General features: G+C 41.1%; 1 protein-coding gene across 3 annotated transcripts in view; it reads right to left on the bottom strand.

Annotated features, from left to right (window-relative positions):
- Positions 1-13,463, bottom strand: part of SH3RF1 (SH3 domain containing ring finger 1) — a 158,219-nt gene that overhangs the window by 27,990 nt on the left and 116,766 nt on the right. For all 3 annotated transcript variants that reach the window (XM_006026211.3, XM_025207115.1, XM_025207116.1), the window contains exons 5-6: positions 7,960-8,262; positions 7,020-7,130 (exon numbers count right to left, since the gene is read on the bottom strand). In XM_006026211.3, coding sequence (XP_006026273.1) covers positions 7,020-7,130; positions 7,960-8,262 — 414 coding nt within the window. The remainder of the gene's footprint in view (positions 1-7,019; positions 7,131-7,959; positions 8,263-13,463) is intronic.

Here is a 13,463-nt window from a genome sequence, read left to right as displayed (position 1 = left end):
TGGCACTTTACATCACTCCTGTAGAAATTGGGTCTGTGCAGGAAGGAGCAAGAACCAAAAATCCAGATCTTCACTCCCCTCAAGTAAGTGCACAAAACACTATCTATGCTCCCTCTTGCCTGCCCTCTTTTTAGTCCCTTGAATCTTACAACATACATTCACACACAATACCCAGGCAGGATCAGTGTACACTTATAAAATGTATATCCTACACAGGATGCGTTTTACCTGGATATGTGTATGTCATAAGGAGAATTCTTAACTAGTTAAAATACAGCTCACAATCACTATTCTGTTCAATTTTATTCAGGTTTTCATGCTGCTGCCCACTTTCACCATACCTAGTACTATTGAGATGAAAGCTGGAATGAGCTATAGCCCAATTAAACATGTTAACACTTGGCAAGAATCTAGAAGGCTAAACAAAATACCTGATGGGCTGTAGACACCAAATACTCCACAGATTGCAATGCTACAACTTAATCAACTAGATTTTAATGCTTTAGCCAAGGTTTCAGAAATTCTGGCATACAGCCATCTCGTTTGCAGATACTGAGAGACAAAACTGTTTCCAGTTCAAGCCAAGTTTGACAGCTTCTGTATTGAATGTTTCACAAAAGGACATGTGCAAAAATAAGTGATTTAGTAAAACCACTCGTGCTGGTTAAATAGGACGGTTTATCTAATGAAATGGAAAGTGAAAAATTAAAGTTTTCTGCAAACTGCTTAATGATTCTTCAGCTACAGAATGTACTCCCAAACGCTGACACTAGCATTTAAAAGACATAAAAAAAAATCTTGATAAGCAGCTGTGAGCTTTCAAGCACAAATAAATACCACACACCTTATTCTGCCTCAAAATAGTGAAACTGATTCTTTATTTATTTAAGCTTGAAAAATCCCAATAGCAACTCCTCCTGTGCCTGTGCTCAAGACACCCTAATTTATTATTAAAATTCAAAGGTAAAGCTACTGCTTCATCTGAATCAACTCAATATTGAGTATCAGGTTAAACACCAAATAAGGAGAGATATAAGAGCAAAGTCAAACAAACAAACAAACAAATCTTTGCCATCCCTCATCACATCCAACAAAGGCTGGAGAAAATAGGAAGCTAGCATTATGCCCAGAGGGTTAAGTAATTATGGCTCAAGTCTAAAAACATTCCTGAACTTTGACCCTGAACAAGTAAAAGCAGCCATACTGATATAATCTCACATCATTTCTTCTGATTATGTCTCTGAACCTACCAAAATTATCTTCATTTTATCTAGATTAAATCCCAGACAGTTAGCACTTATTTAAACCCTCTACTGCAAAGTTATTTATACTAGTGAACTGGCTGGTGGACTGTGAGGAAGGTACAGAACTAAGTGCCATCAGGACACTAAAAGCATGGTATGCCTTGTGATAATGCTCCAGGCAGGCTCATATGTACAGCTGTGCAACTAGGATGGAAACCTGCCATGCCATTTCTGAGCAGACACAGAATCACCTCTAATTTCCCAGTAAGTCCTCTGAGATGAAACAGAGTGTAACCACTCAAAGCAACTCCATCCATTTCTAGCTGTTAACTTTGAACAGCTCAACATCATTTCAGGTTCAGTGGCACCTAAAGGCACCAATCTGTAAACTGTCTGCAGGAAATTGTTACCCAAACTCATCATTATAATTTCAGTCTTTTACAGCAACTGAAGGCAGGATGAACATAAAGAGATAGTTAACTGTGTAAGTCTGAAGTTAGGCAGAAGGCAGGGTAGATATGCACCTTACAGGGTGCATCTGCATGTGATATTAATGCTATAAAGGCTTACTGCACAGTAAAATACCGTGCAGAAAGCCTTCCCTGGGAGTATGTCTATACATGTTCTCTGCTGGGAGCAAATCTGCTTCCAATGGGTGCAGCCCAGTATAGGGTTGCTCCTACCCTACTCTGGCCCCCTGCAACAGCCACAGGGAGCTTCAGGATCTCCTTGGGTACTAGCCTGGGGGCTGGCAGGGAACATGGGGCTGGTCCCAATGCACATGGGGCCAGGAGAGCTCTGCTGGTTGCTGCAGCATCTGTCTCCTGGCCCTGTGCACATCAGGAGGGGTCCTGACATGCATGGCACTGAAAGCCAGCTGCTACTGCAGAATTCTTCTGGTCCCATACACATAGGGACAAGCCCCGTGCCCAATGGGGCTTCCCCATGTAGCTGGGGGCTGGTTGGGAGCTGCCCCAGAAGCAGCACAGCTCCCAGACAGCCCCCAGCTGTGCAGGGAATCAGAGAGCTCTCCAGTCCCAGTGCTGCTTGGCTCCCAGCATCTGTGGGGAGCCAGAAGCTGAGCAATGCCAGGACTGGGGGAGCTCCCTATCCCCTGTCGCCCCCTGGTGTTGGGCCTGACCAGGAACAAATTTGCTGTTAGTCAGCATCTACACATGCGTTAGTTAGTTAACTACCTGTATTTACAGGTAATAGCTAACTGCACAGTAGACTATTTACTGTACAGTAAATGGTGCATGCATGTAGATGGTGACGCTTTACTACACAGTAGATTAGTCTACTGTGCAGTAAAGCATCTCATGTAGACACGCCCACAAGCTAGCTTAATAATGTATATAGAAAGCATAAGCTTTTGTGAACTTGAGCATCTGATGCAGTGAACCTGAGTTCACAAAACCATATGTTCTCTATATACCTTATTTACTTAGTCTGTGAGGTGCATCTCTACCCTGCCTTCAGAATGACTATAAGCCAATACATATATTTCTCTTACTCCTTCTCAAAGGAGCTCTAACTCTACTAATCCAAATCATCTCTTTCCTCCCCAAAATCACTTGGTTTACTACATGCATTTTCTTTAAAGATCTTCAGAAAAGCAAAATGCCAAGTTATTTAACCACTAAAATGTATGCCATACAAATTATAATATATAAAGGTATTTTTTTACAGTGAAGGAGAACTGCTGGCAACTTCTTGAAAATATTTTAATTAAGCAATGATCTCAGTCTCATAAGTATCAAACCAAGTTTTTCCCAGTAGTACAGCAGTTCACTAGTCATGTAGCCAACCAATACTGCAATATAAAAAACACTCATTTCTAACTCCTATGCGTACCGACATTAGTCCCAAGCTTTAAACTACACTTCTCACAGAACTTTTGTTGTAATGGATGCTGTTCTGACGAATGCCAAAAATATTGCGAAGAAAATAAGAATCATTATATGCATTCATTACCCTCCAAATAGGGATGCAACCTCTCAACCATAAAATGGTCTTATACATAGGTGTACCTACAAGATCCATGGGATCCTTGTCTCCAGAAATCCCTCAGACCTGTCCAGAAACCATTTGCTCAATAACTCAAACATGAGAGGGGTCATAACATCCTTCCTAAAAACATCCTCCTTAGAGGAAGAACCAGGACAATAGTTTTTTCCTTCATTAGTCTTCAGAGATTAGGATAGATATATACCTTCAGAGATTCTTTGTGGATAAGATACCCTCTTTTTACTTAGAAGTTTACTAGGAATCCCATTTTGCCTCTTTTCAGTTCCTCTTCCTTTCTCTCTCTCCTCAGTCCAATTCAGAATAAGATAAAAAAGAGCTGTATCAAATGGACTGGCATTTCAACTGACTAATCAGCGGCACAGTAAATGTTGCACATCTACATGTGTGCCCCTATTAAGTTAGAATAAACTAATTTGCTTGCGCACATGTACACACTGCCCCGGCTGGCTGGAGCATGCGGGTGCTTCAGTGCAGGGGCTGCCTGTTGGCTAGCCCTGCACTGAAAGTACCCTCATGCCCCAGCTAACCCCTCTGCAGCACAATGAGCTGGGGAGAGCAGCCCTGGGCTGGCAGGCTGACCCCCCAGACCTCCTGCCAGCAGGGACTGCTCCGGCCTGGCTCAATGTGCTGTTTGTCTGGGTGCATGTGCAGATGTAGCGTCCGGGAGCAATAAACTCTGAAGCAATAAGCTCTAGCATTTATTCATGCTCATTAATAGAATGAGTACTGCCAGACTGGTCAGTCCAGAATGCATCAGTATAATTTATGGATAAAAATTCTACCTTATGCAAGTATAATATAGCCACATGGAACAGAATGTGTCTAGCAAACTATTTTATATATATAAAAAAGAGAAGAGGATATAACGTGGGGGAATTAACAAGGAACTACTTGTTCACTACGACTGTAGACTGCATCCGCTAAAATACATTGCATCTAATTTAACCTGTGGCAAATAATACAAGAATCATCTGCCTTTAATTTGTATATATAGAAAGAACAAAGCTGCTCTTAGAGACCATATTTTTTCTGTTCATCAGGGAGAAAACTGAATTCATTCAGAGAAAATATACTAGATGCTACTTAATGTCTAAGCTAGATAACCACTATGTCTATGCTGATTAGCATTGTCTTCCATAACAAGGGGGCATCTAAATGCATCAGTCTCAAAACAGTCTCAAGACAAAACTACTGAAATTCACCCTCCTTAAGTCAGGAGTCCTGAGTGACTGGAACTGAAAATTTTTTAAAGAGTTGACCAATGAGCGCTCTGGAGTGTAAAGGTTTATTTTTACTAAGTCCTGAACTACTAGGGAAATTTAAGGGGACTGAAAGAAAACTTCCCACTCCAATAATTAAAATGATTAAAATGGGATAATATGACTAATCATAAAGCTTATGAGCCTGGCAAAATAATAGTTGATACACAAAGCAAGAAGGTAGTACAGACTACAGACAATTAATATAGGCTTATGGAAAATAAGACCTTTCAAAAACAAACTTGATATTTTTTTAATTATATTTGGTGGGTGAAATTTATAGTGTTGTTAGAATAAGGCTTTTGATTTGGTACCTCATAACATTGTGATTAAGAAAGAGTAACTACAGAAAATCAACCTGGCTTATATTACAAGCTGGCTAATTAATACCTCTCAAAATCTAACACTAAGTAGGGATCTGTTTCCTATTTGGTGCATTTGGGTATTATGGTCGGTCCCAGCTCCATTCTATTTAATATTTTAAGAATGACCTCACTGCACTTGAGCAAGACAGAGGTGATAGCAGTGGACAAAAGAAAGCATTCCAAACAGCTGTTTCAGTTTCCTTGTATTGAAGATCAAAGGTCTTTCTGAGCCTAGGCATGCTAAGGACTAATGTGGCTAGCATCAGACACCTTTGAATTTCCTACCCTGAATGACAACATAGCCATTTACAGCTGTGACAGCTAAAAGCTGCCTTTGGCATGAGTCTGGAGTGAGTCTCAAGTTCTTGCCTTGCAAGACATTTTAACTGGTCTGCCACTGTACAAAATGTAGACATCCATAGATGACTAATTCAGTCCATAGTTCAGAAGTGTTGCAAGATTCTACATTTATGCTAAGATTTCGTATTGCAACATCTACCATCTCCAGTTGACTTGAAGACTATATCCCATCTTGGTGAACAATGACCTGAACTCAGTTAATCAAGCCATTTGGCTTGACTATAGCAATAAAATATATCTAGGGACAAAAGCCTTAGCACTTAGGAAACTCCAACTGGTACAGAACACTGCAGCAGGCTCTCTCAGCAACACAAGTTATCATGAACCTTGGACTTTTGTACACCGGTCAATTTATTGCAGAATAATAAATATGAGTTTGAAATGTTCGATGTCCTGGGTCCAGGGTATGTAAAGGATTGGCAAGCTCCAGAATGACAACTGTGGCAGACAACTTTGCTCCTTTATCCAACAGGACTTTTTACAAAGTTAAAGACTGTCTGTGAAGGAAAGACCTTTCTTGGGAGCTGGCTAAGCACTGTAGAAGTAAATTCCTTAGGAATGAGAGACCATCACAAACTTCACCATCTTCCAATTTAAGTGCAAGCCACATATCTTTGAGCTTGCCTGCTTTAACATATTGTAACATAGGCCTATATATTTTTAAAAATTCCAAACCAAATGACACTCCAGTACACAGACTTCTTTGGGGAGAAGATGTGAGGACAAATATTAGCTGTTTTATTGTGTGACAAATATTAGTTGTTTTATTATTGCACTAATGGAAAGCACCAAGATATCAGTATGAAAGATGTTGTGTAAGAACCTGCATAGAATAAAAGAAAATATATTGTTCTTACTAATAATATTTGAGAGGACATAAATGTAGAAGGAATGGTAAACAAAGAGGATAAGCTCCTGAAAAAAGTGAGAGAAAGAGAGAGAACTTGGTAAACTAATTATAAACCTACAGCATACATTTCAAGATGGCCAGAAATTATGTTATACATCTAGGGACAAAGAATCAAGGCCTTATTTACTGGATGAGAGTGTCTATCATGAGAAGCAGCAACTCTGAAGAAGAACTTGGTGGCTAGACGTGAACTCTCAATGCAACATCCAGACCAAAAGGGCTAATGCAGTCCTTAGGGTTATATATAATGGATTACTGTGTTGGAATAGGGAGGTTATACTATCCTTGCATTTTACACTGGTGTGATTGCTACTGGAATACTGTGCTCAGTTCTGAGCTTTATACTTCAACCCCCACAAAACAAAACAAAACAAAAAACCCAACCACTGAGGGAGCATTCAAAGAAGAGCAGGCAGAATTACTGAAGCGTTGGAAAACATATCTTTCACCGTAGGCTTAAGGAGCAGAATCTAGTTTAGGAGTGATTTGATTGCTACCTGAATACCTACACACAGGAACAGAAATCTGATAATGAAAAGTGTTTCAATCAAGGTATAAAAGGTGTAAAAAATTAATGACTGGGACTTGAAATAATCCACATTTTTAACAGTAAAGGTATTTAACTATTGAAACAAATTAGCAAAAGTTGTAATATAGTCACAGATGGAACTGGAAGACAGGTTGCCATTAAGGATCCTTAGTGCCAAAATTTTTGCCATTGTTCAGCATGTGTTACTGCCTATCACACATGTAATTACAAACAAGTCAAAAGTTCCAAACTAGCTTGCCAGTCGCAGAAAAGAGAATGACAATGGAAACAAAGGGAGCTTCAGTTTTGTTAAATGCTACTTACGCCAAGAGCAGCTTGGTAGGTGACCTCTGATGGGAAGGTAAATGAAGGCCCAGTTGTAACCGGACTGCTAGGGGGTGGGGTTACAATTAGCCCTGTGGTACTGATATGAACCTGTCAAAAAAAGACTGATGTCAATTTTAAGTAGTTCTTGTAAAAACAGATTGCCATGGTACAATAGCACAACTCAAGGTCATACCACTAGCATTCTGCTGTACCACCAATAGCAACTGCAGCAAGTACCTATGAGTTTCGGTTCGTAACTGGTATTGCATATTTGTAACTACCTTGCTGATTTTAGGCTTTATATGAAACAGAAATGAGCTTTCAGAAACACTAAATAAGAAGGAAAAGCATATTTTACCAATGTTTATTTTTCTTGAAATGGTGGTAAGCACGCAAAGAAATGTAAATGAAATACATTGGTCTGGTATGAAAACTCCATGTATAATTCTCCCAACATTTTTAAATGTTCACTACTGCATTGTCTGCATAATTTTCATCTTAACCATCAGAAATGGCATGTAGGCTTGTAAACACTTAAAGAATTCCTGAAGTTAAATCCTTTTCCTAGGTATGTTATTTAGTTTCAGCATTGTATTCAAATTGGGCTACAAAAATTAAACAAAATAGTTTAGTTTCTAGGTTTTCATCTATTACAACAAACATGGTGGGAGTTTTCTTTTCTTTGCTTTATAGCACTTCAGAAGCATATCTGAATTACAAAATCGTTCACTGAACTTATAATTAAGAAAATACTTGTATTCACACTGCAAAAGAACTTGTGAGTACAAAAACAAAATTTGGAATATAAACTAAGTGAAAAGTGTCCCTACACACACTCTTAAAAGGATACCATGTGCTTTTAAATCCTCTCTATTATGACAAAATAAAGTAAGGATCTGTAAAATGTGTAATATATATTTAATTTCTGGTAAAATACCTGAGAGGGGGCACTGCAGGAAAGGCCTGTTAGTTCACTTATACGGGCTGCTGCAGTAGGGTTGCTGGAGCTGATGAGGACAGGAGGACTAATTTCCATTGAGTGACGATTCTGAGAAGACTGTGAGGACTTATTGGACATGGTAAGGGAGGTAAAGGAATGTCGTTTTTTTGTGTTCTTCTTGGTATCAGTGTGCTTTTGCACTGAATTGTTGTGGGCTGCCCCCGAGGTACCTTCTCCAGAGTCTACAGCAGAACCTGAGGGCTTATCCAACTCTATCAGCTGCTTGGCTGCTGTGTTAAACTGAAAAAAAAAATCAATACATTAAGAAATTATTTTAGAAATCTTTAGTAGCAAGAAAAAAAGGTAAGCACTTGACTACAGATAGTGAAAACAGTACTCACCCTTTTCTTTCATAATTAGGAAATAAACTCAGAGGTTTGGAATCCAGAAGGATTTCTGCTGTATTGACATACTCTATGACTAGTAGACGTCCAGGTACAAGTCTTTCACTACAGCCTCAATGGATTTTACCAAGGACTGTGGTGAATTTTCCATGATGGGCAATTTGTAAGTCAGAAGGGGACATTTTTCTAAAAGGTGTGTTCTATTTTAAACAAGCATCAACACAAAGAGGTCTTTCACTTGGGTTATGTAAGAGGTCAGTAAATGATCACAATGGTTCCTTCTGACATTTTAGTACATGAATCTATAGCTCTAATCTTCCTGAATGCCCATTCCACTTTAAGCCATTTGATCTTTGTCTAGATCAGAAGAAGACTCTTGGGAAGCTGTTGCAGCCATTCATCCTAAAGCATCTTTACCTCTCTTCTGGGTTTCTTTAGCAGCATTAACAAGAAACATACTTTTCATTTTAACTCATCTATAACATCTTTTTATGGATATCCTATCCACTGAAACAAATTACACTATAATAAAATGGCAACTAAATGCCATTTCTTCAATATAGAAATACAGAATTCCGGGCATTTAAATGGTCTGAAAGTCAGGAAATAACACTAAAGAAAAGTTTTACATTTTATTTTTCTTAAAATCATATTATTAACTGCCAGGAAGGTCTATTTATAGTTCAAAACTACTGTATGTAGTCAGCATAAGCAATCACATTCATTCATGAGATAAAGCACACGTATAAATAGAATGCAAATGCATCTTTAAACATGTTAACTCATATTAATACTAATGCCTATTACAGAGTATAACTAATCTTTACTTGGGGAACAAGTTTGTAGCCAATTACAGGGGTGAAGAACCTTTTTCCTGAAGAATAAGCAAGGAGAAAAGATTTCATAGATTTTCATAGATTTCACAGACATCAGGGCTGGAAGGGACCTCGGAAGATCATCGAGTCCAGCCCCCCGCCCAAAGGGCAGGAAGTCAGCTGAGGTCATAGGATCCCAGCAAGATAAGCATCCAGTTTCATCCTGAAGGTGTTCAATGAAGGTGCTTGAACCACCTCTGGTGGCAGGCTGTTCCAGACCTTGGGGGGGGGACTGTAAAGAAATTCTTCCTTATGTCCCGCCTGAAACGATCTTGAAGTAGTTTGTGACCATTTGACCTCGTCATCCCTTGGGGCGCCCTGGTGAACAAACGTTCCCCCAGATGCTGGTGGTCACCCCTGATAAACTTGTAGGTGGCCATCAGATCACCCCTGAGCCTGCGCTTTTTCAGGCTAAAGAGCCCCAGGGCTCTCAGCCTGTCATCGTAGGGTCTGCTTCCCTGACCTCTGATCATGCGCGTGGCTCTTCTCTGGACTCTCTCAAGCTTCTTCACATCCTTTTTGAATTGTGGAGCCCAAAACTGGACACAGTACTCCAGCTGCGGCCTCACTAAGGCCAAGTACAGGGGGAGAATGACGTCCCGGGATTTGCTTGAGAAGCATCTATGGATGCAAGCCAGCGTTTTGGTCGCTTTACTAGCCGCCGCATCGCATTGCAGGCTCATGTTCATCTCGTGGTCAATGATGACCCCCAAGTCTCTTTCTTCCATAGTGCTAGCCAACATAGCACTGCTGAGCCTATAAGGATGCTGCGGGTTTTTTTTCCCAAGGTGGAGAACCTTGCATTTATCGGCGTTGAACACCATCAGATTCTCGTCCGCCCACTTGCTGAGCCTGTCCAGGTCAGCCTGGATAACCTGCCTGTCTTCTGGTGTGGATGCTTTGCCCCAAAGTTTGGTGTCATCGGCGAACTTGGCCAGTTCTGATCGCTTCTGACTCCAGTGTCCACATCATTAATGAAGATGTTGAACAGTATGGGTCCAAGGACAGAGCCTTGGGGGACCCCACTGGTCACAGGACACCACGATGAGTGACTTCCATCGATTACTACCCTCTGGGTCCGACCCCGGAGCCAATTTTCCAGCCAGCGGATCGTGGAGGACCCAAGGCGACAATTGGCCAGTTTCTCCAAGAGGCGATCATGGGACACCAGATCGAAGGCTTTTTTGAAGTCAAGATATATGACATCAATCTCTTCTCCCTTGTCCAGGTGATAGGTCACCTGGTCGTAGAAGGAAATGAGATTGGTCAAGCAAGACCTACCCGCAACAAACCCGTGCTGGCTATCCCTTAAGATGTTGGCGTCGGCCAGTCCATTAAGGATGGCCTCTTTAATAAACTTTTCTAAGATCTTCCCCGGGATAGAAGTCAGGCTGATGGGCCTATAGTTAGCCGGATCCACTTTCCTCCCTTTCTTGAAGATAGGCACCACATTGGCCTTCTTCCAGTCTTCGGGCACTACACCAGAGCGCCAAGAGTTTTCAAAGATCCGTGCTAGAGGCTGGGCTATGATGCTCGCCCGCTCCTTGAGTACCCTGGGGTGAAGATTGTCAGGGCCAGCTGACTTGAAGGTATCCAGCTTCTCAAGATGTTCCTTCAGAAAGTCAGCATTAATGGAGGGCAGGGGATCACCCTCACCCGGCCTTCCCGGCCCTGTAGCGGGCATGGGCGTCCCGTGGGGCTGATGAAAGACTGACGCAAAGTACCTATTTAATAGGTTGGCTTTTTCCTGGGCGTCAGTTGTCAGTTGCCCCATCTGGCTCAGCAGGGGTCCAATGTTGCCTCTGCTTTTCCTCCGGCTCCCCACATATCTGAAAAAGGACTTCTTATTGTCCTTGATGCTCAAAGCTAGCTGGAGTTCAGTTGCAGCCTTGGCTTTCCTGGTCTGCTCCCTACAGGACCGGACCAGTGCAGAATAATCCTCCTTGGAGGTGACTCCCATCCTCCATCCTTTGTAGGCCTTTCTTTTTAGCCTCAGGAGATCTGCTAGGTCCCTGGAGAGCCAGGGGGGCTGCTGTGCCCTCTTGCTGCCTTTCCTCTGAGATGGAATAGACTTAGTTTGTGCACTGAGGATCGCTCCCTTGAGGAGCAACCACTCCTCTTGAACTCCCCTCTCCCTGTGGTCACGGTCCCTTAGGGCCTCACTGACAAGCCTCCTGAGCTTGTCAAAGTCAGCTTTCCTGAAGTCAAAGACTTGCGCGTTGCTGACCGACTTGCCAGCTTTTCGGTGGATGGTGAAGGTGATCAGCTCGTGGTCGCTGTCACCCAGCTTCCCATCGATCACTAGGTCGCCGACCAGGTCATCCCCAGTAGCCAGTACCAGGTCGAGCAGCGCTTTGCCTCTCGTTGGCCCATAGACTTCTTGAGTCAGGTAGAGGTCATCCACGCACGAGAGGAAGCTCTGCGACCACTCAGATTTTGCTGAGCGATCCTCCCACGAGATGTCCGGGTAATTGAAGTCACCCATGACAACCATGGTCCTGGAGCAAGCTGCCTCAGCCAGTTCCTGGGCAAACTCCTGGTCAAGCTCAGGACTTTGAGTGGGAGGTCTGTAATAGACTCCCACCATTGTGTCCCTTGTGCTGTGGTGTCATTGTTTCTACATCTCAACATAATCTTTCTTCTATTTACCTTAACCATCTTCCTGGGAGTTATGAGATTCCTGTAATGCTTACAAAAAGTTTTAAACGATACTCTGTTTAGCCAAAACTGCTCTACAGACCAATTTTTTTATCTGTATTCTGATAACCCTCATGGTGAATTACATGCTGTACACAGAAAGGCAGCCGACTTCCTGAGTAGCTTCCAATTTAAGATGGCAAGTAGTATACATAAGGCAGTATAAAAGGATAGCTGTCATAATATTGTGTACTTGCACATGTGTACAAACCCTTTCTATGTCACTGGTATTAACTCACAAATTTCAGATTGTCTTTGTAGTATTCTAAGTGTTTTAAGTAGGAGTTGAAGAATCAGTTGAGAAAGAAATAGATAAAATCCTATGGAGTGTGTGTGGGGAACAAAACAGTTGTGGAAAAAAGACAAAGGAGAGTCAAAGCTGGAATAGTGGACAGTTATCACGAAAAAAGACAGAAGCAGATACGTAGGAAAATGCAGAGATACAAAAGGACTTGAAGAAGAGGACAAAAGGAGAAAGAAGGAGCCGGTGAAGGGATTGAAAAAGTAAGACATAATCGGTACAAGGTGGCAAAAGATGACTGTAGCTTCAGTGTGCAAAATATTATAGAGAAGGCAAGATGGGTGACAAAAAGGGCACCACGTTAAATAATACAGAAGGAAAATACCCCCCCTAAGACCAAAGTGCATTAAAGCTTTTCTTGATGCTACCCAGAGACACAAATTATGACTTACAAAAGTTACTGCTGTGGAAAACACCAGAAATAACTTACTATAATTTGTGTTCAAGGGTAGAAAGGACCTAACCATGGTTCTGCCAATGAACTTTTGACCCCCTGGTATTTATTTCTAGTGTCAAAATTAGACATTTTATAAAAGGACTAAAAATGTACTTTTAAGATGTTAAGCTGACTTTTTATTACAAAATGCAAATTTATTACAAAATGTTAAGCTGATTAGCTTCCAGATATGAAAGCAGGAGAGCACAAAGCAAATATGTATATAAATTCAAATAGCTGAGGAAGATTGCTCTGACACTTGAATTGTCAGAGTCCTATCCAGCAGAGTAGAAAGGTAGTCAGGCACCGTAAAGATTAAACATACTGTAGATTTTTATATGATCAGCCATTTTATTTTCATTTTAGATTAAAATCCCTCACAACGTTAAAAAAACAGACACATCCTAGCAAAATATATTTTACATAATGGCATCAACTGTTTATATTCTTCTTGAATCCACATCCTATCTTCAGGTTATGTAATTAAAGTTTTGTTCTTTGATAACCATAGAATACAGCAAGAAAATAATTTATAAAAACAAAAATCCCCTACTGGTGAACAGTAATTAGAAAGAATGAAGAAATTATTTACAAGTCTCCAAAATCAATGCTAAAAGCTCCCTTGGGCACCTGTTTCACTTAATTATATTTGTTTACCCCCTGAAACCATTAGTGCCTGCAGGATCTGCTTACTCTATACAGAGGGAACAACACATTACAGAAAGACTGCGGCATGCTTTTAAAGACTGAACCAAGTTTAGTCAAGTATAAAGAATCAGCTGAGCTCT

This window comes from Alligator sinensis, unplaced genomic scaffold, assembly GCF_000455745.1.
Source record: "Alligator sinensis unplaced genomic scaffold, ASM45574v1 scaffold512_2, whole genome shotgun sequence".
Lineage (NCBI taxonomy): Eukaryota > Metazoa > Chordata > Crocodylia > Alligatoridae > Alligator > Alligator sinensis.
This window is presented reverse-complemented; position numbering and strand designations above follow the sequence as displayed.